Source organism: Ptychodera flava, chromosome 1 (assembly GCF_041260155.1).
Source record: "Ptychodera flava strain L36383 chromosome 1, AS_Pfla_20210202, whole genome shotgun sequence".
NCBI lineage: Eukaryota > Metazoa > Hemichordata > Enteropneusta > Ptychoderidae > Ptychodera > Ptychodera flava.
Window position 1 is genome coordinate 40,400,016 of NC_091928.1, and position 20,984 is coordinate 40,420,999.

The 20,984-nt window shown below is 39.1% G+C and overlaps 2 protein-coding genes and 1 long non-coding RNA gene across 8 annotated transcripts in view; 2 read left to right on the forward strand and 1 right to left on the reverse strand.

The window, feature by feature from the left end:
- Positions 1-20,984, forward strand: part of LOC139137181 (PHD and RING finger domain-containing protein 1-like) — a 153,942-nt gene that overhangs the window by 66,558 nt on the left and 66,400 nt on the right. The window lies entirely within an intron of this gene.
- Positions 771-11,269, forward strand: LOC139137150 (uncharacterized). Of its 4 annotated transcripts, XR_011553330.1 has the most exons (4): positions 771-1,103; positions 2,077-2,186; positions 10,617-10,784; positions 11,065-11,269. XR_011553330.1 is itself a non-coding variant. In XM_070705125.1 (3 exons), the coding sequence occupies exons 1-3, from the start codon at positions 3,861-3,863 to the stop codon at positions 11,074-11,076; spliced, it is 354 nt and encodes a 117-aa protein (XP_070561226.1). In that variant the 5' UTR covers positions 3,739-3,860; the 3' UTR covers positions 11,077-11,269. The 4 variants fall into 4 exon arrangements, 2 of the variants coding, with proteins under 2 accessions (XP_070561226.1, XP_070561235.1); XR_011553331.1 differs by lacking the exons at positions 771-1,103; positions 2,077-2,186 and adding an exon at positions 3,049-3,718; XM_070705125.1 differs by lacking the exons at positions 771-1,103; positions 2,077-2,186 and adding an exon at positions 3,739-4,034.
- Positions 16,865-19,735, reverse strand: LOC139137219 (uncharacterized). The gene is made up of 3 exons (XR_011553350.1): positions 19,249-19,735; positions 18,984-19,096; positions 16,865-17,629 (listed from the first exon to the last, which is right to left on the reverse strand). It is a non-coding gene; the product is annotated as an uncharacterized lncRNA (long non-coding RNA).

Here is a 20,984-nt window from a genome sequence, read left to right on the forward strand (position 1 = left end):
TCAGACATGTATCAAGCGAATTCATTCAAAAGTATTTTTATCACAGACCTAATGAAGAGGACTCTATCCTCTTTGAGGACCTGTAATCAAAATACTGATTAACAAGTGGGGACTGTGTCATCAACGATGACTTGTTGTATGTGTTTTTCTGACCATTGCCAGGAACATCACCCAAATCATTAAAGACTTCTCTGACAGTGTGTGAATCATTAGTCATTGTATTCAATGTGTCCCTAGTAGACTGAACACTTTTTTTGATATGGAATAGGTTGACAGAATCTTTCTGAAATGTAAGGCTCAAAATTCCAATCGACAGTAGGACGTCAATCAATAAGGCAGTGAATAGCAGAAACAATGAATTGGAGACAAATTTCAACAGCTCATCAGCCTTTCCCCTTTTTTGTCACTTGCCAGTGCCAAGGCAATTGGCTCAAAACTGATGAAAACCATCTTGACAGCTGATTCGACCGACAGCCAGCGAACAGATGTAGCCTCAGTAATTTGTTTTGTTTTCCCATTCAACAGAGTTTGAATTTCCCTAAGTTTGTCATATCTCACACTAGAGTCAATGAAGTATTTATACAATGAATGGATTATATTATGATATTCTTTGCAATATTCAATATCTCTGCCTGCTTGGAAGCAGCAAGATTCAATCAATGTGCAACACAATGCACTTGAACAAGGTTGGGATTTCTGGCTTTTAATTTTGCACCCAACCCGTTTCAAACGGCCAGTCATTACGGCCGCCCTGTCTGTTCTAGTCCATAATTTTGTCCACCGGCTGGTTCACTCTTTAGATGGCCATGACAAGCTTATGGGCTATCAGAATTCTACATTTCCTCTAGCTGTGTATGGATGCCTCGACTCTGCCAGTCGAAAGCTTCTTTGGTTACGTATTTGGGTGAGCAACAGCGACCCAAATTAATTGGCCGGTGGTATTTGGAGTACCTTTATGAGACAAAGACAATAGCCTCCTTTCTGAGGGTTGATAAAGGCACCGAAACCGGGGTGATGGCAACGATGCATGCTTTCCTCAGGAGAAATCATGGTGACATGGATCCAGTGAAACTGTTATCTTTGGCCCGTCAACATCAAATCAGGTTAGTGATGATGGTGTTGTGATGGTACTTGTTTATAATAAAGTCTGAGATGCATGTACTTTTCTTTAGTTCCATGGTAGACCACTCTTATATTTCTTCACTTTTTATAGTTTTTATATATTTTAATTTGTTTTATGAGGCTAGAAAGAAAATAATAATTTTTTACAGATTTATGGGCAACAACAGAGTCAGCAGGCTATTCTTTAGAGTGATCAGTCATTTACCCAAAAACTTGACAAAGAATAAAATCCGTGTAGCATGACCAGGAGCAAACTAGTTTGCTCCTGGTCAATGCTACACTGATTTATAACTATAGTTTGCTCCTGGTCAATGCAAACACTGATTTATAACTGTTTCTACTTAAAATGTGTAACTTGTACTCAAACAGAACACGGCTGTTGATGAAGTGTTTAATGCTGAGGGATGGTAGTATTTGCGCTTTTGACTTTTGTCCAATATTTTGTTCTGTATCTGTATAGACAAAATGATAATAGTATTGATGGCTTGCATTACAATGTCAACAGTAATTCAATGTACATCAGATATGAAGGAAGTATCCACAATAATCGATCGGTTCGTGGGAGCGATCAAGTATATGTGTGAAAACAAAAAGAAACACATTTGCTTACCATGTAGCAGCTTGTGTCTGCTGAACTCCCAGGGTTGGAGCCTAATTAATCAGTACAGATAAAGTGTCAGTTTTATCTCTTAAGTATTGTGTATATCTGATCAGTGATGCACGACGGCTCCCAAGAGCTACATGCAGCTTGATTTATGTTGGAAAATGATCGTGTTTGAAAGAAAATTTAAAAACATATATATATATATATATATATATATATATATATATATATATATATATATATATATATATATATATATATATATATATATATATATATATACCCTGTAATCAATAAGGCATTTGTAGTTTATAAGATTGACACTAACCAGTAACATGGGGATATTGCAGATAGAAAGATGGTGGAAAGAGCTTCATGAAAGACTGGAAAAATATTTTAAAGATCACCTGAACTGGCTAAAGGACAGTGGCATATACAATCCGATCAATCAGCATGACAGGTGTGTTTGTTTATAATATATAATCATATATTATATATATATATATATATATCTATATATATATATCTCTCTCTCTCTCTCTCTCTCTCTCTCTATATATATAATATATATATATATATATATATATATATATATATGTGTGTGTGTGTATATATATATTATATGTGTGTGTGTGTGTGTGTGTGTGTGTGTGTGTGTGTAGACATGCTTGTTTTGCAAGCGTATACAACAGTTGGATGAAAGTGAAACAATCGAAAATGCAATGTTTTGTGTTGAAGACAAATTTCTTGATGCAAGAATATATATATAATATATATAAATATATATATATATATATATATAGAGAGAGAGAGAGAGAGAGAGAGAGAGAGAGAGAGCATATACATGTATACACATACACAAATCAAGTTGGGTTGTAGATTAAACCATTATTGGCACAGGGGACAGGGGAGAGTCCCCTGGGTGGGAGGAGGGTTTTTTGTGCAACAGTTTACCTTATTTGATTTTATTAATTTTGACTGTAATATGTCAAATAAAGAGTTCAACTCCACACCGTCTGACTGCTTTATATATTACTGACAAGTAATATATAAAGCAGTCAGACTCTCCCCTGTCCCCTGTGTTATGCCGTATGTTGTGGGTTCGAATCCGATTGAAAACTATCCATATATGGATGGCTATCAGTGGCTGTGTATAGAAAGAATCCATCAAGTCAATGCTATCTGAGTTCAGAGTTAAAATGTTCAAGTACCATTAAAGTGTCATTTCATCAACAGACTTGCCATTTCATTGGCTGGTTTGCTGACGCAACATGTACATGTAAGTATTCTAGCGGCACTGTAACAGTGCATGATATGTGTTGGATGTCCAGTAAACTGACTAGAAAATTTTTGAGATCAACATGACCTACAATGATGACCTCTGGTTATATGCAAATGACTTGTACAGATTTTTAAGTTTTGACAAAATTGCAAACTTAGTAATCAAGCTTTGAAAGTGACTACTGATGACGCGACATGTATCGATATTTATCAGACAATATTGGACACATGAAATAAGACAGTATTGACATGAATTATTGAATACTTTCTGACTTTTATGTAGTTGTGTAGTAGTTGACCCTTGACGTGTCTCATTTTAAGTGACAAATCTAACCATGCAAGGAGATGTTACGCAACGTTTACAGACGTCATTAAGATAATGACTAATCAAAACACAAGACCAAAGACAGACATTGTATAGACAGCCAGCATTGCACTCGAGTACAGGACATTGAAGGAAACAGACCTGACTGACACTGCCACAGATAGACAAGACGTGTATACATTCTACTACCAGAGTAACTATCTCTGATGAGGATTTATTGTATTACGGTTTTCACTACTCCTGTCAATAAACCCAATTCATACCAATATAATCGACACCCGTGTGAGGCGTGTAACAATTTCTGGAGGCACCGCTGGGATTGAATTGGAAATTGGTCAGGATTAGCAAGACCTGCTACACAGTACGGACGGACTGCACAGTAAACTGTAAGTGTAATTTAATTGCTGTACCTTGAAAAGCCAAGAACATCAAGATGGCAGATATGGAACAAATAGAGACTTTGCAAGAAAGTATTATGACAACAACTATGAAGATGACAATAGAACAGTTAGGTGAAGTCTTTAGATAATGAAAATACCAGGCGAAGATAAGACAAAGAATGGGAAATTTGCAGCCCTGCTGGAGCTACACAAATTTATTGGTACTCCAGGGGACTGGAATGAGGGTGCAGAAGATGGGGGATTGGCAATCATCACTGAATGGGAGAAGATCAAAAAGAACTTGGAAAGAACCGTCAACCAGGTGAGGGAAATAATCCATCTCAAAATGGCGGCCAGCAAGAAAATTCTCAGGGAACCGCCCCTCAAAATGGCAACATCGTAGCTTCGGGTGTGGCCCCTGGGCAGTCACGTGATCAGCCAAAGCCCGCCAAATCTGTGTCCACTGTTGTACATACCAAAGACTTTAAGATTGAAGGTCAACTTGGGGAGCCAGAAGAGACTGATCCAATGATGGTTATAGACATAATTAATCAAATGGATGATGGTAGAAGTAAGGGGTACAGTGATAAGGAAATTGTAAGAGCTGTATTGCAAGCTTTGCGCAAGACAGTAGAGTTTGGGAAGATGTTTCGAAGTAACAGTAATGTGACTTTTGAAGACGTAAAGAACTCTTTGAAGGATCAATACTTGCAATTAGATGCAGGGGATCTTTTCAGAGAAATGGATACCACCATGCAGAGAAAATCAGAGACATTGCCAAACTTTGTGTACAGAGTGATAAGATTACATAATCTTATACTGGAAACTGCAACGTCTGAAGCTGAGCTGAGGATGTACCCAATCGAATCAGGAATTCAAGACCCAGACTCAAAGAAGATGTTAGCTCCGTATCTCAAGCTAGGAGACAACGGTGAGTTGAACCAATATGAAATCCGTAAAGTTGCTCTACTTGCGCAGAAAGAAGAAAAGAAGAGTGAGCTGAAGAAAAAGATAACTGCAGCAGAGGAGACTGCCACAGCCAGTGCTGCAGATGTGCATGTAGAGAGGAAAGGAAAGAAGAAGAGCTCCAAAACACCTGCTGATAACCCAGCTAAGCAAGGTAAGAAGAAAGAAAACAGGCCAAGTTATGATGAATTAGTTGCTATGGTGAAATCCTTGCAGGGAAAGCAAGATGGTGGTGGAGCGAATACTACATCAAACACAACTACTCGTCCCTATGGTTGTGCTGATGTGTGAAAGAGGGAAGACGGGACTGTAATCACTGTTTTATCTGCAGAGATACAACCCACGTCAAAGCAGACTGTCCAAGGAGGAGGACAAGACACAGAAATTCGGGAAACGACAGCAGGTTACCCCCACGGGACTAGGAGTAACCAACCAGCCTGAAGAGTCCCGAAGTTGTAACCACTGCCATAAGAAAGATGTAGAGACATTCTACCAGTGTTCAGCATGTCATGCCGGTACGTATTGTTCAAAAGACTGTCAGGAAGCACATTGGGAACACCACCGTGTTGTTTGTAAAGTAATACAGCAAGTGGAGGCCCAAGAAAGTATCAGATGCAGCTCAACAGAAGTACCGAAGATGTCATTTCCATGTCATCTTGCACCAGTACGACATGACAGACTGACCAAATTGGTGGGAAAGAAGTGTATGGTATGGTGTCGCATCCAGGGGAAGAAAGTACAAGCATTGTGGGATACCGGATCACAGGTATGTGTCATCTCACAGTCATGGAAACAGACTTACCTGAACAATGTGCCACTAAAACCAATAGAAGCTCTTCTGGGAGTGGGTACAAAATTGAACATTAAAGCAGTAAACGGAACAGACATTCCTTACAGTGGTTGGGTGGAAGTGGACTTTGAACTTGACACAGAGGAGACATCTGGTGAGCGATTGAAAGTACCTATCCTGGTAAGCAAAAGTACATCAGATGACCCCGACTACCCGATCATTGGCTATAATGTGATAGAAGAAATATGTAGGGACTACAGCCAAGATTCACAAAGAGAAGTGAAGGCAATTTCAGCCGCATTTCCGACAGTTCCACAGAAAGACTTGAAAGCAGTGATCAACCTAATTCAGGACAACACTGAGTTTGAGCATCACTACACGGTCACCGTGGGAAGAAAAGGTGTAAATATTCCAGGCGGACAGACTTGTCATGTGAAATGTCAAGCACGTACTGGACCCATCATCGAGCCAAGACCAGTGATATTTGAACCTGACGTCAAATCTCCCTGGCCTGATGGATTGCAAGTGCCTGAACATTTAACAAAGTTACAGCCTGGATCACTACACCGATTCAGTGTACCAGTGCAGAACACAACAAAGCATGACATAATTCTCAGAAGCCGTACAGCACTGGGATCACTCCAGTTTATCAAGTCAGTGACACCGCTTGAAGTCCGTGAAGTTACGGAGAAAGCAGATGTCAAACAGATACAACCGGAAGTGGTTACCAGGGCAACAGAAAGCAAACAGACAGACCAGAGTACTGAGGACACATGGGAACCACCTGTTGATCTCAGTCACCTGACAGAAGCACAGCGAAAGGCAGCAAGACAGATGTTGAAAGAAGAAGCTGGAGCTTTTGCCAGAGATGACAAGGACATTGGGTGTATAGAGAATTTGAAATTGCATATCAATTTGACTGATAAGGAGCCAGTGCAGCGGACTTATCGCTCTATACCTCGTCCACTATACCAGGAAGTGAAAGAATATCTAGAAGACCTCATCGATCAAGGGTGGGTAACCAAATCAAAGTCTTCATATTCATCGCCTGTGGTTTGTGTTCGTAAGAAGGATGGGAGTTTACGTCTATGTATAGACTTTCGCGAACTCAACAAAAAGACACAGCCGGACCGACAACCAATTCCACGCATTCAGGACATCTTAGATGGACTTGGAGGGAATTCATGGTTTTCTGTCCTTGACCAAGGGAAAGCATACCACCAGGGCTTCATGGACGATGAAAGTCGACCGCTCACAGCATTTGTGACACCTTGGGGACTCTACGAATGGGTACGTATTCCCTTCGGACTAACAAATGCACCACCAGCTTTCCAAAGACATATGGAAGAATGTTTGGATGGACTAAGTTATGTCATCTGTATTCCATATTTAGACGACATCTTGGTCTATAGCAGAACATTTGATGAACACATACAGAATATCAGAAAAGTCCTACAGCGATTGCAAGAACATGGCATAAAGCTGAAGGCAAAGAAATGTGACCTATTCAAGAGACAAGTGCGCTATCTGGGGAAGATAATATCAGCAGACGGATACAGACCAGATCCGGCAGATACAGCAGCTGTACTAGCCCTGAAGGAAAGAAAACCCTCAACGGTAGGTGAACTGCGTAAACTGCTAGGATTCATCGGGTATTACCGACAATACATCAAAGACTTTTCCAGAATAGCCAAACCACTGTATGACTTACTGTCAGTTTCACCAAATGAAGGAGAAAATGACAGCACCAACAGCAAGAAGAAATCTAAGGTAAAGAAAACAGCAAAGGGTCAAGTGCATTCCGCTCAACCCATAGTGTGGACAGATCAACACATGCAAATATTGGACAGTCTGATCACCTGTTTAGTAGACGCACCTGTGATGGCCTACCCAGACTATGAGCAGCCGTATGTACTTCACACCGACGCTTCAAATGAGGGACTTGGCGCAGTACTTTATCACGGAAAAATGGCAAGATGGTTGTTATCGGTTACGGATCCAGAACACTGACACCGGCAGAGAAGAAGTACCACCTTCACTCTGGAAAACTCGAGTTTCTGGCACTGAAATGGGCAATAACAGAGCGATTCCGTGATTACTTGTACTATGCACAATCCTTCACTGTATACACAGACAACAATCCACTGACTTATGTCCTTACAACGGCGAAGCTGAATGCCACCGGACACAGATGGGTTGCAGAACTGGCAGACTATAACTTCAACATCAAATATCGCCCAGGGAAAGTGAATATTGATGCTGATGTGTTATCAAGGATGCCTATGAATATTGATGAACTCATGAATCAATGTACGGAAGAACACTCCTGTGATGTCTTGGAAGCTACAGTCCAGTCAACCAAAGCTATCGACACCGGCGATGCAACATGGCTGACATCAGTGACAAATAATCCAGTGACATTAGAGGAGAACATCATGAAGACTAAGCCTACTGTCAAACCTTTGACGAAGGCAGAAATTAAAGACGCACAACAGAAAGACACTGCAATCAATCGACTGATCGAATACAAGCTAAGTGGCCATCGACCAAGTCGAAGAGAGCGCAGAGGTGAACCGCAACAGACAACAGCACTGATGAGAGAGTGGAATACCTTAATCATCGATAAAGACGGAATTCTGCATCGAAAGACTGCAACCAGATTACAACTTATTCTGCCCCAGCAATACAGACCACTAGTCTACAAAGAGCTCCATGAAGATATGGGACATCTTGGTGTGGAACGGGTAGTAACTCTGGCACGGGACAGATTCTACTGGCCTCAGATGCAGAAAGACATAGAACAGTACATTACAAAACACTGCAGCTGTATCAAGCAGAAGAAACCAAATGTGATGGCGAGAGCACCACTGACAAACATCGTCACCACATCGCCATTTGAGATAGTATCCATCGACTATCTGCACTTGGAGAAGAGTAAGGGAGGCTATGAGTATATTCTGGTATTGGTCGACCACTTTACTAGATTTGCCCAAGCGTACCCAACCACCAACAAATCAGGTACAGCAGCAGCGGAAAAGATCTTCAACGATTTTATTCCACGTTTTGGATTTCCGGCCAGACTCCACCATGACCAAGGTACTGAATTTGAGAATAAGCTTTTCGCACAACTCCAAAAGCTTAGTGGTGTGAAAGCGTCTCGAACATCGCCTTATCACGCGATGGGGAACGGACAGGTGGAACGCCTTAACCGGACACTTCTGTCGATGTTGAAAACACTTCCAGAAAAGCAAAAGTCAACTGGAAAGATTCACTCAACAAAGTGGTCCATGCATACAACTGTACAAGAAATGAAGCAACCGGATATTCTCCATTCTACTTACTGTTTGGAAGATCTCCACGGTTACCAATCGATATCCTGTTTGATATCAAAGAAGACAAGCATCAAGGCGACTATCTACAATATGTAGAAAAGTGGAAAAATGGAATGCAAGAAGCATATAAATTAGCATCCCAGAATTCCAACAAGACAGCAGCGCGTGGAAAGAAGTACTACGACCAAAAAGCTCAAAGTACTGAACTCCAACCAGGTGACAGAGTGCTGGTACGAAATCTGACTGAAAGAGGCGGACCAGGCAAACTCCGATCATACTGGGAAGACAAAATCCACGTCGTGACAGAAAGAAAAGGTACAGACAGTCCTGTTTATGAGGTTAGACCAGAAACTGGCCAAGGAAGAATCAGAGTGCTACATCGCAATCTGCTCCTGCCCTGTGATGGACTACCTGTGGAAATAGAATCTCCAACAGCGCCTACATCAACCCGCCAGGTGAGAAGACGAAGTCGGAGACAGAGACCAGACAGCCAGCCAACTGAAGAAGTCAGTGAAAGTGACAGCAGCAACACCAGTGATGAAGATGAAAATTATCATTACTACATCACACGGCCTAGCAACACTGCAGCAGTTGATGAGCAGACAGACCAACCCAGACGGAAACACAGTGGATCAACCTGGAGATGTCACACATCATGACTTAAATCCAGAAATTCCTAGTTTCCAGCCAGCCAGATCACCACCTGTAGTGCAGCCCCATGAAGAGCCACCAATGCCACAGAGGGACAGCACCACAGCAGCAGATCACCAAACTGAGCACCAAGTACAACCATCAAATGTACCTGAACGCTCACAAGGTGAGTCAACTGTTAATGTGCCAGATACAGACACATCAACCAGACGATATCCAGCCAGAGAGACCAGACCACCATCTATGTTAACTTATACATCGATGGACAGCCTACACAGCCAGCTTTTGCACTCGTTGTACAGGACATTGAAGGAAACAGATCTGACACTGCCACAGATAGACAAGACGTGTATCATTCTACTACCAGAGTAACTATCTCTGATGAGGATTTATTGTTATTACGGTTTTCACTACTCCTGTCAATAAACCAATTCATACCAATATAATCGACACCCGTGTGAGGCGTGTAACTATGCAGAGCTTTATGAAACAGATATAGTGTCCCTCAGCATCTCTTTTCCTCCATCAACTTTGCATTTTGGTAACCACTGCTCAGGTTAATCCACCAAGATTTATTCACAATGATAAGGGAATTTGTGTATACATCCAGATTTTCTCATTTTTGGTCAATTATCTTCTCATATACTACCAGTGAAACGTTGAAAATTTGACTCATGGCTTCAAAGGGATGTGCTGATCAAACTTGTTAACATACATTACATATGTTGCATCTATAAATGTTTCTCTGAATCTTAGCATCATGTATTATTCATGCTTACAAGACATGGATTCTCATGTAGAATCAAGTAATTATAACGTTTAGATTCAGTATTGTCATCGTGTGTGAGGTCCTTGTGATGACTTCAATTTAATTTGTTTGACTTCTGTCACAAATATTTGTGAAACGTTTTTAATATTATTTTGGTCAAAAAGTTAACAGAAAAGCCATTCTGGTTGCCTTTGCCTTTTGATCATCAGTTGCAGATCATGGATTCAATATATTGTTGTTTTCAGCAAAACTAACAGTAGTTCTATAGCAACCACTAGGTTGCTGTGAAGTACCGATAATGTCAGTGGCCCTGAGTTGTGTCATGTAAACTTCAATGTCTTCAAGGCATTTACCCACTGTCGTAAATATGTTGTGTTTTTTTTTTTGTTATTTCAGAATGCTCATGGCATTTTACTAATTCCAATAATTCAAAGAGAACTTAATATCTTCAAAGATTCAATATGGAACTCACATAGATCAGACCACAGAGGGACTCTCGTTTACCAGCTGGCATCCCGGATCACATCTACAATTTTCCAGAAGAGTATGACCTTGAAGAAAGTGGTATGTTGATTATGCAAAATAGAAAATAACTTCCTGTCTGCCTGCCTGTCTATGGGTGATAAATGTTCGGTAAGGCAGGTGTAATGTTAGAGTCACCAAACCCAACATACACCGGAAACAATTTCTGATTTTTTGTTGTGCTGAGAGCTGAGGCAAGGTTCATCAATGCAGGCACTAAGTTCCTCATGCATTACGTTAAGCTGAAATGTTGTTCACTTTCAAAAATATTGGGAGCTAAATGTAATACTTCTAAAAGTGTGTGTTTTTGAATTTGTTGCAGGGTGGCCTGTAAGTGACGATGAATTACAAGAGGTAGCCACTCATGCAGATATCCTTGACATTGGACAGATTTTCTAGAACCGGAGTTCCGGAGAAAGTGTGAACGTTTGATACCATATCCAGAAAAAGTCAAAGCAAGGGAATGCAGTGATGCATTTCAGTATTTAAAGGAAGATTGCAATGTACTGCACTGAATATTGCTCTTTTGATCAAGGAGAGCCGTCAGTGTGTGATTCATTATTGTAGCATACCTGGTTTGCTGGGCAATTGTATTTTCCTTACACAGTATTTCATTGAAAGTCCTTCTTCCCATATGAATAATTTGTGCACCCATTTAGTTTCTTTATTCATCTTCAAACTGGTTCATGAAAATGAACAAGAACAATGATACAAGTCCTATAGCAACTACTGTTAAATCTTGATTGACAGGAGATTCAGCGTATGGTTGCATTGGTGTCATCCATGCACTCTATATAGACAACATCCACTGTGAAAATTCCATAAGTTACGGGTAATCATTATAATTCTACATCTTTTAGCAGTATCTAGAGAGAGTAGCAGTAAAATCAGTAAAGAAAGTATACTGTATGAATCTCTGCAAAAACATGGCCGTGCTATGCACTGTAAAAATACTGGGTCGGTCATTACGAACCTGGTAAGTCTCATCTGGTATCAGATTCAGATATTGTCGGCATTATCAGTGGATGTCATTATCTGGTGTGTGAAATCTGTACTCTTGAAAAGTGTTGAGTTTGCCAACCATTGTGTGTTTTAATTGTGTTGCACCCACTACTCTGTTCCAAAGAAAGAGAGCCATTTAAAAATTCAATATTCAATAATTTACATGGCGAACCATGCAAGAAATGGAACTGTTAAATAGTACATGGACACTTATGAAACAAATAAACTTGGTTAGTAAGCTGACATCACAATCTGCTATTTCATTATAGTTATTGTAGGTTTCCATACTCGCATCATTTTCTGTATTGTTTTACACCGGTATTTGTGCCATGTATGTTATTTTGAGATGTAGCAGAGTGGTTTTGACCCCAAATATCATTGCTGTGTACTGCGGTTTGTCAGTTTAAATTTGCAGAGAAATGTGTATATTTATTTGTTGGTTTCAGCCCAGTTCAAACATTATCTCACACCTGACCCCAATTCTCAAGATTTTATGACCTTTCATTGTGTTTGCAACTACTGTGACAGTTTGCCTGGACCTCCCTCAGACCAGCTACAATTTCTAAGGTCATTATACAGTTTCATGTCAGTGATATTTATTTGTGTACTTATCAAATATCAAATCTTGGTAGTGTATCTGGAAAAAACACAGTGAATGAACTTGTTACTCATTTTGATGGTGTAAATAGTTACTGTTTGTAATTTGAGCTGAAAAGCCAGAATTTATCCACCAAATGAGTGCAGGAGGCAATAGATATTGGTTACTATCACCATTTACTGAAAGATAGTTACCGTAACCATGCTTATCAATTTTTAGTCCTTTGGGCCTTTGGCCCAAAGTACTAATGTGATGACGCGGCCTCTGTTGTTGCATACAGTGGGCGTATGCTGTGGACGCAGGTATCTCAGAAACGCTTCAGTAACTTTTTCTGAAATTTGGTCTGGTGGTCACTTTGGCATGTATCTCAAACGGTCTTTTTTCTTTTTTTGATTGAATCATTTAAAGTCACTTTTTTAGCTTTTTTCTGAAAAACCACTATTTTCACTTTTTCCTCAAAACCACTGATTTGATTATTGTGATTTTGGCATGGGTGTTCGTATAGTTGAAATACCGTCAGAAATGTTCAAATTTGGTGATACATGCCTTACATTATTTTTAAACAATATTTTTATCCATTTTATTTATATTTACTTGATTTTGACTCGCTTTCGTTAAAGCTACCGTCTGCGCATGCGCACAACTCGTAGGACAAAATCTGAGTTGAGAATCGAATCGGACGCCATCTTGTTCTCGGTGTGGGCACATTTTTACTTTGTGAACGTTTCACTGTGCATTTTAATATATTCTATAGTTATGACGTTGACAGTGATGCACTTTTGCGGCTGTCGTGTATTTTTGGTACGAAAGGCGCCTTTGATCGACTGAAGAATGATGGTACCGGCAGGCATATCAGTTCTACTGAGGAAGTAATCCACTGGCCCGCATAGGTCAGGGACTCACTTAGGGGAGAACCACTTGATTTCTGGGGGGGTATGGAGGATTTCGAGAAAAAAAATTGTCACCAGGTGAAATAAAAGAAAAAAATAAGCCTGTAATGGCTTGAGAAAAAAAATTCTCATAACAGACAGAAATAAAAAAGGAATTGTCACAATGCAGTTGAAATGAGCAAAGTTTTGGAAATTCATTCTCATGTGTTCTTTGCTAGCATGCTGCCATAGGCAGCGCAAATGTTTTTACCACAAGCAATTCTCATGTGTTTTTTTTTCCCCAGCACTTATGATATAAGCATCACTACTTTACACCTCGGTGCACTCGATGTTTTCCTTCCCTTTTCTGACCCAAGAAATCATATTTCAGATTCTGTTGCAATATCTCAATGGTATAGGCAATATCTAGATGGGACTATTTGACTTCTGTACATTGTGAAAATTTAAAACACAAGATAGGAGTCAATAAACTAGTGTAAAAACCAATATATTATTCTCTCAACATAAATATGTTAGAAAGATTACAAGTTGACAATGAAAATTGAGGAACAACAAATATAATGAAATACAATGTGTGAGCCTTGTTTCTCTGACCACAAAAGATAACATCTCCCCTGAGAACTTAAAAGGAATTGACTGTTATAAAGAAAAGCAGGTATAGTACTGATCACAGTTGATTTGCCAAAAAAGTGTTCTATAATTTAAAGTTGTATATATAATAGACTTTCCATTTTGTATGTCATTTGTTGGAATGTAAAATGAATAAATAAAACCATCCTGTGATATGTGAAACACTGGCTTAAATTTGAAAAATTGCACTGCTACTCCATTTGATAAAAAAATTGATGCAGGTGTGACAGTTGAAATTAAAAAATGCTGTCTCTCTAACAAAAAAGAGTTCCCATACCCACTTCCTGCATACCCCCCCCGAAATCAAATGGGTCTCCCCTTAATATGCGCATGCGCACATAACAAGTTAGCGTTGTTTTTCAAGGCCTGCCATCATGTTTCTCGGTCAGTTGCGGATTTTGACGTTTTAAAGGTTTTAGCGTATATTTGATTGCTGTCATGTATTTTTTGGCACGAACCGCTCCTTCGATAGACTGAAGAATGATGGGCTCCGTACTCCCCAGTACCGGCGAATCCATTGCTTTTAATAGCGAGGCAATCCCACCGGCGGCCCGTACTAATAGCTGGGTGAGAGCGAGGGAATGCTCTGTCCTTCTACCTCCGGCCTCCATGTCATAACAAACTAGCGTCTTTTTATGTTGATATACTGTCCTTTCGACACAGCGATAACTTTTAGTTTTCTGTTGCTTATTTTGGGTAATTTCGACAGTTGTGCATTGATTTTGACATCATCTTTTACTTAATAACCGTCGATGTCGGCAACTCTCTCGCTAGCCCTGCGTACGATGCTGTGTGTTAGGAACGCACACAGGGAATGCATTGCGTACACTGCGTACGTACGCAGGGCTAGCGAGAGAGTTGCCGACATCGACGGTTATTTACGAAAAGTGAATAAAAGACTGGCATTTTTGGAAGCGATCGAGTAGCTGAGGTGGGCAGGGATACGACTTGGGCCCAAGAACGCTGAATTTCGGCAGTAATTTGGCTTTTTACGTCAAGTCCCAAAGTGGATTTGAAGTCACCGACCCTACGTACGGGTCTTTGCAGGGCTGTGGTGAGCAGGGCGAATAGCTGTAGCGGAACACACAGCATCGTACGCAGGGCTAAATCCGACATGGTAAATTTGGCATGATCATCAGATCATACATGATCCGAGATTGCACTTTAGCAAGGTCACGATAACTAATGTTGTTTGTTTCACTGTCGTTTAATACCTATATTTCCACTAAAAGACCATTAGAATTTCCTCCTGGCTACTTTGAAATCGTGCACTGGCATGCATGTAGTTGTCAACATCACTATGCTTTAATGTACAGTAGACTCTCATACTATGAATATATCGACTGTCACTGCATGTGTGCAAATCACTCCATATCATATCAAAAAATGTAGTATTGCGACGTTTGAGCTGCCAGAAGCCAGAATTTACAGTTTACGAGAAAGTTATCTTACATGTAAAACTCAGTTCTACTATGAACAAAATGCAAGCTATGTTGTATAACTATCGTGAATAGCATAATATTTTGTACCTATCACCGTGTCAGAAAATCAGAAGGAAACAACCAGTCAGACAAACTGTGGTCAGGATGATACTGTCCAATTTTAATATTTGTCTCTCGGCACACACCAGATACTCATGACTGTAAAACAACATTTCCATATAATTGTATATTCAGTTTTTATATTTAGTTTGCTTTTCACCATTTGTATGTCCTTCCCTGCACTACATAATTCAAAATTAAATATTGTTTTTGGCCTATACATACTTGAGGGGTAAGCTTATTTAGTCTCATACATTAAAGATGCACTGTTGACCTACAGAGTCCAAACTTTTTATCATTGTATTGTAGATAGGTGTACACTCCAAATACTAAGTACAAGTGTGGTGAGTGTAACAAGCAAATGTTTTTTAGTCAATGGTTCATATCAAGGTTGTTGATACTTAGAATCCACACTTGAACTTATGCTGGACCGGTAACCAACCAGTTCAAATAACTTTCATTTATGTCAAAACAATTTGACTTTTTGCCAAATTTCACATTTATGGCAATTAATAAACAGTAAGGAGGTACAAAGGACGTCGGTGCCCCGGGCCCCATGTTTATATTTCTGAATCTTTTTTTTACAATAAACATTCAGTTCATAACTGGTGTGTGAATCTTCCCACTTTGCACTCACACATGTATCAGTATATTTCTACTTCCAAATGGTATCATGATTGAATAACTCTACATTGTCAGACGTCAAGAGGAAAACTAGCAAGGTTTTTGTGCTCAAAACACTTTATTGCGAATAAGGAAGTACTTGATGCATATTTAATCTACAGAAGTCAACAAAATACAGGTTCTGAACACTGAACACTTTCTTTGTGATTCTTGCTCACAAAACTTCATTTACATCAAGTAAAACACTAGATATCAATAAAACAACAACTATGAAAAGAAGTGTCAGAACTGAACATTTGAAAGATCCAGATTGTAAGGGCATGTGTCAGATTTTACATGCCATGTAAGTTGTGAGATCAATGAACAACAGCTGTATGGCACTGTACCATTGTTGAACATTGTCAGACAATAGTTATTTAAACTTTGTTAGGTCCAATAAAGTGCAAAATTTATTGCATCATGGTTTTTCTACAAAGTTTTTGATTGCAGTGTCTGCTAAATTTCCAGTAGTGAATAGAAATTCATCATCATCATCATCATCATCATCATTTATCAGATTTCTTGAGGCAATTTCGGGGTTAAAGAGATGGTACCCACTCCCTTGGATGTCCATCACCATCAACTCTTTTCAGACTTCTCAAATGAGAAATGAGCAAGACTCTCTGCTTTGTTTCGCAGTTCAGTATTCGGTTTACATAGCAAACCATTATTATTGGTGTACTTCACAAATTCCCCATCAATGTAACTTTCAACTGTTACATATTCTTCCTCCTGTCATTTTCCCAGGAAAATCTTATTATATTGGACTGTTTCCCCATACTCATGCAAACATTTTTATTTTAAGTTGGTGTGCAAGTTGGTCTGCAAAATTCTTGCCAAGGAGTGCATCTGAACAACCTTTTTGGTATGTTGTTCAGTAGTTTGGTTGGTTTGCTCTATTGTCTTCACAGCATCAGGAAGATATTTTTTAATCACCCAAGTAGATGACTTAAAGTTTGGAGTTTGGCTAGTGGCTTTGAATGCTTCACGAAACCCTCCTGAACCAAATGGTTTTTTATCAATAATGAACTCAACTGATTTTGGCTTCAATGACCATGCCATTTGTTTTATGTCAAATGAAAACAGACTGATGATTGTGGAAGTTTTATCATTGATGACTTTTCCTAGTTTCAGCATATCTAATACTGACAGACTTTTAGGGTATTGCGCAGTTGTCACAGCGTTGGGAGCAAATTGAGAAGGCTGTGACTGAGTCGCAGATTTAATGTTACACGCTTCTTCTTGCCAATCGGCGATCCAGAATGGCTAATCCTTTTGATATATCATCATAGTCATTAGGGCGTGGTACAAAACGTACATGAATCAGACCATAATTTGGTATCTGATCCAGGGCTGAACAAGATGGTCCTTGTTCTCCAGCAAGGATATCACAATAAATTGATTCTCCGACAGTATCAGTAAATGTCTTTCGCATGCTTGTTTGATATTGTCAAGGTAAGTTCATCATACTGGAATGGTACAAACTCTCTTGGGCCAATGCGTGAATACTTTGAGCTTTGCCTGTTACTTCCGACGACAGCCTCTGCACCACAATTTGTTCACCTATTGTATACAATAGAAAACAAAGCATCAAGTATAATTTGCTTCCTGTTGCCACACACAAACATGGCTCAGGAACCTACATGGTACGCTTCTGTCAACAGAGTTTTCATTGAAACTGTGGCACAAATCACTGATTGGTAAGTTAATGTGTTTTGGGTCAAGGATGAAATTTCTGGATGTTATGCCATGGCTCTAAAAGGTACGCAAATGAGATGAAAAAATGGAGAAATGGTAAAAACTGAACCTAACCTTTGAATTTTTGGCAAAATAAACCTATGGGGTTGTGAAGCTTGCTTCATACATGCTAAGTTGATCATATGATAATTATGCAACTGAGCGAAAATTAATGTAAATCTTGGTAAAAAATCTAAACTTCAACTGTAAGTGCGTACTCTAGGTCTTTGAAATTTTGTAGCAAGCTTCCAATTTGATGCAGATTTAGGTTTGTCAAAGTCATCACATCACTATGCAAAAAGCAAATACTGTACCAAAAGATAGTCTAAAAATTACAACCTTAGAAACTACTTTGTCAGTGACTTTGCCTAATATCTGAAAGAATTTCAATGCCATGATGATCAAACCAAGGCGGTAGAATATGCGTACGAGCAATATAAATCGTGAATAGTCAAAATTACAAATTTACCAGACAGACTTCTATTACTAAAATTGGCGCTTTCAAATTAAGAAGGCATATTCCTATATTGATGTGAATGTTAGTGTGTAAAAACCAAGTTGAAAAGTACAATAATTAAATAGGAGAGATGTTCTCGGTAGCATTTAGGTGCATGTTTGCTCAATCAAAGTTGGATAATGAGCATATAAATGAGCATATAAGTGTGCAAAATGGTCAAGAATTGCAAACTCATAAAAAGTGGCTTTGGAAAGGAGGGTCAGTCACCGATAAAATTATGGCAGTGTTACAAGCAGATCCACAATACCGAATGTCGTGATGGTAAGAATGAACTTTTGTGTGGACATGCAGCGCATGCATACGACAATGTGAAATGGCCCACAGGCATATGACACGTTGCTTCGCGCGCGATCGGTACTGATTCACAGTGAGCTTTCTCTGTTCACTGTGAATCAGTACCGATCGCGAAGCGACGTGTCGCATGCCTGTGGAATGTCTCTGCCCTGCCAATGAGCGGTCCACGCTATTTTAAGTTTCACGTTTCTTTACACAAACAGACACCTCAAAAGTACAACACATTGCACATTTACTCCTGTAAAGTTCGTTTACAGCTTAGTTTGTCAGATTCAATCGCATTTCACGACCAAAGCCCATTTTCCACTGTGTCAATGTAGCAGTGATTGTGGGATCATTATTTAACAACGTAAATCCAGCTTTACTAACCTAAAAAATCGCCACGATCTTTCCTAGCCTTTCGTTTACGGTTACTCACTCTCTTTTCTTTCATTGCATCCTTAAACGTTTTCCATGCAGCAGCCATCACTTTGATCTGTGATCTGTAAATATGAAGTATTATTAAATTTACAATGTACATGAACGTCAATGACCACTCCGTCCAATCGTCTCCGAGTCCATCATGGATATTCAAAGTATCTGGTACCGCAATTTGATTTGCTTGACACAACAAAAAAACATTTCACATAGTTACCTCGCTATTACCTTTGGTTCCACAGATCTTCATACAATACCACCGGATTAAAGCGACACAAAGTGATGTCAGATCGCAGCGACACAAGGCACCCAGCACATGCAGCAGACGATGAATCTGGAATAGTAGAAAGCGCGCCAACGCGCGCATAGAGCCGTGATAGCTGCATTGCATTGTGGTACACTATGACAACTGTCGGCCATCGCCGCGCTGAAAAAAAAATCATTTACTTTTGCTTGCATTTGCACGACGGCCGAGGATTGTCATTCCACTGCGTGTAACTCTATGGGAGCCGAAAAGCATGCTGGTATACTATGACAACTGTCGGCCATAGTGTAATGCATTTCATTTCGTTTTCATTTTACATTTGATTTGATTTTTACTTTTAATTTGATTTTATTTTTGATTTGATTCAACTTTCATTCACTTTTACTCTGAATTTACTTTTGCTTGAAAAAAATTTTGCGTAATTTTTACAATAGTTTTTAAAAAATATTTTAAATATTTTTAATTCTTTTGTCCAGTTTCTTTCTTTTCCTTTTTACTTTACTTTGAATTACTTTTAACTTTTCACCTTCTTATTTTTTTCAATCAATCTTTTTATTTTCATTTTTAATCTGAAAAATAATTCTTTTTTTCTGTCTGAGTTTTCTTTGTGAGTTTTATTGCAGAATTTTCTTTCCAAAATCAACGTTTTATTTTTATTTTTGTTTAAGATTTTAAAAGTAGTGTTTGGTTTTCCAAAATCAAACCCCTTTTTTAATTTTTGATATTTTTTTCTTGAAGACACAAAAAGCAAAATAAGTATTTGTATATTTTAACCAGTGACAACCCTAGGCCACCATACATGTGTCTATTCTCTACATAACATAGCAGAGCTTTGTCAACTGTTGAGTCGCTTGTTTTTTCAAAACTGCTGGTCAGACAGTTTTAATATTTGGTTTACAGGTCCCTAGGATGACCTTAGTAGGATAATTTCATACAGTCAGGAAATACTTAATTTTGTATCCATGTCTATAGTAGCTTCAGGGACTTTGGCCCTATGTTTATAATATTTAACCGCGTCGTTTCATTGGGATGATGCATTTAATATTTGATAAAGTAGAGATGGCAAAATCATATAGCATGGCTCATTTTAAGCAACATTAACTTTGAATTTATGCGGGACATACACTTTAAACGCAACATGTGGAAGACTGTGATCTGCAAGTTCATTTGGCATGTTTAAAAAGAATTAATAGTGAATTGTAATCTTGCTGTAAGAAAAGGTACTGAAATCATCAAATACAAGAAGAAATACACAATTATAGTTCACACTTACTGTTAAATGATTGTTTCTCTTCATTGTCTGTGTTTTGCAGAATGTCAACACTTGTCCAGTAGACCGTAAACGTTTCAACTCTATACAGGTCAGAAATTCGTACCATGGATCTGAGGTAGGAATATCGGAGTTCCTAATCGATCCATCCAAGATGATGAAGAAGCGAAGAGGGAAGACACTGTCAGTCAGTATAGGTTCAATAGCTATACTTACCCTTTTTGCCAGACGATAACTTGAAGTAGTACGTACTACTTGTGAGATTGCCGTGTATATGTCTGATAATGCTGTCAGACCAGAAGACAATTATCTGCATCATAAACACTTGTGTGAAAACTGCCATGGAAGGTAAAGTTGTACACCAGTCAAGTGTTTCCCTCTTAACTTTTACGCTAATATAAACCACTTCCCAGTGAAA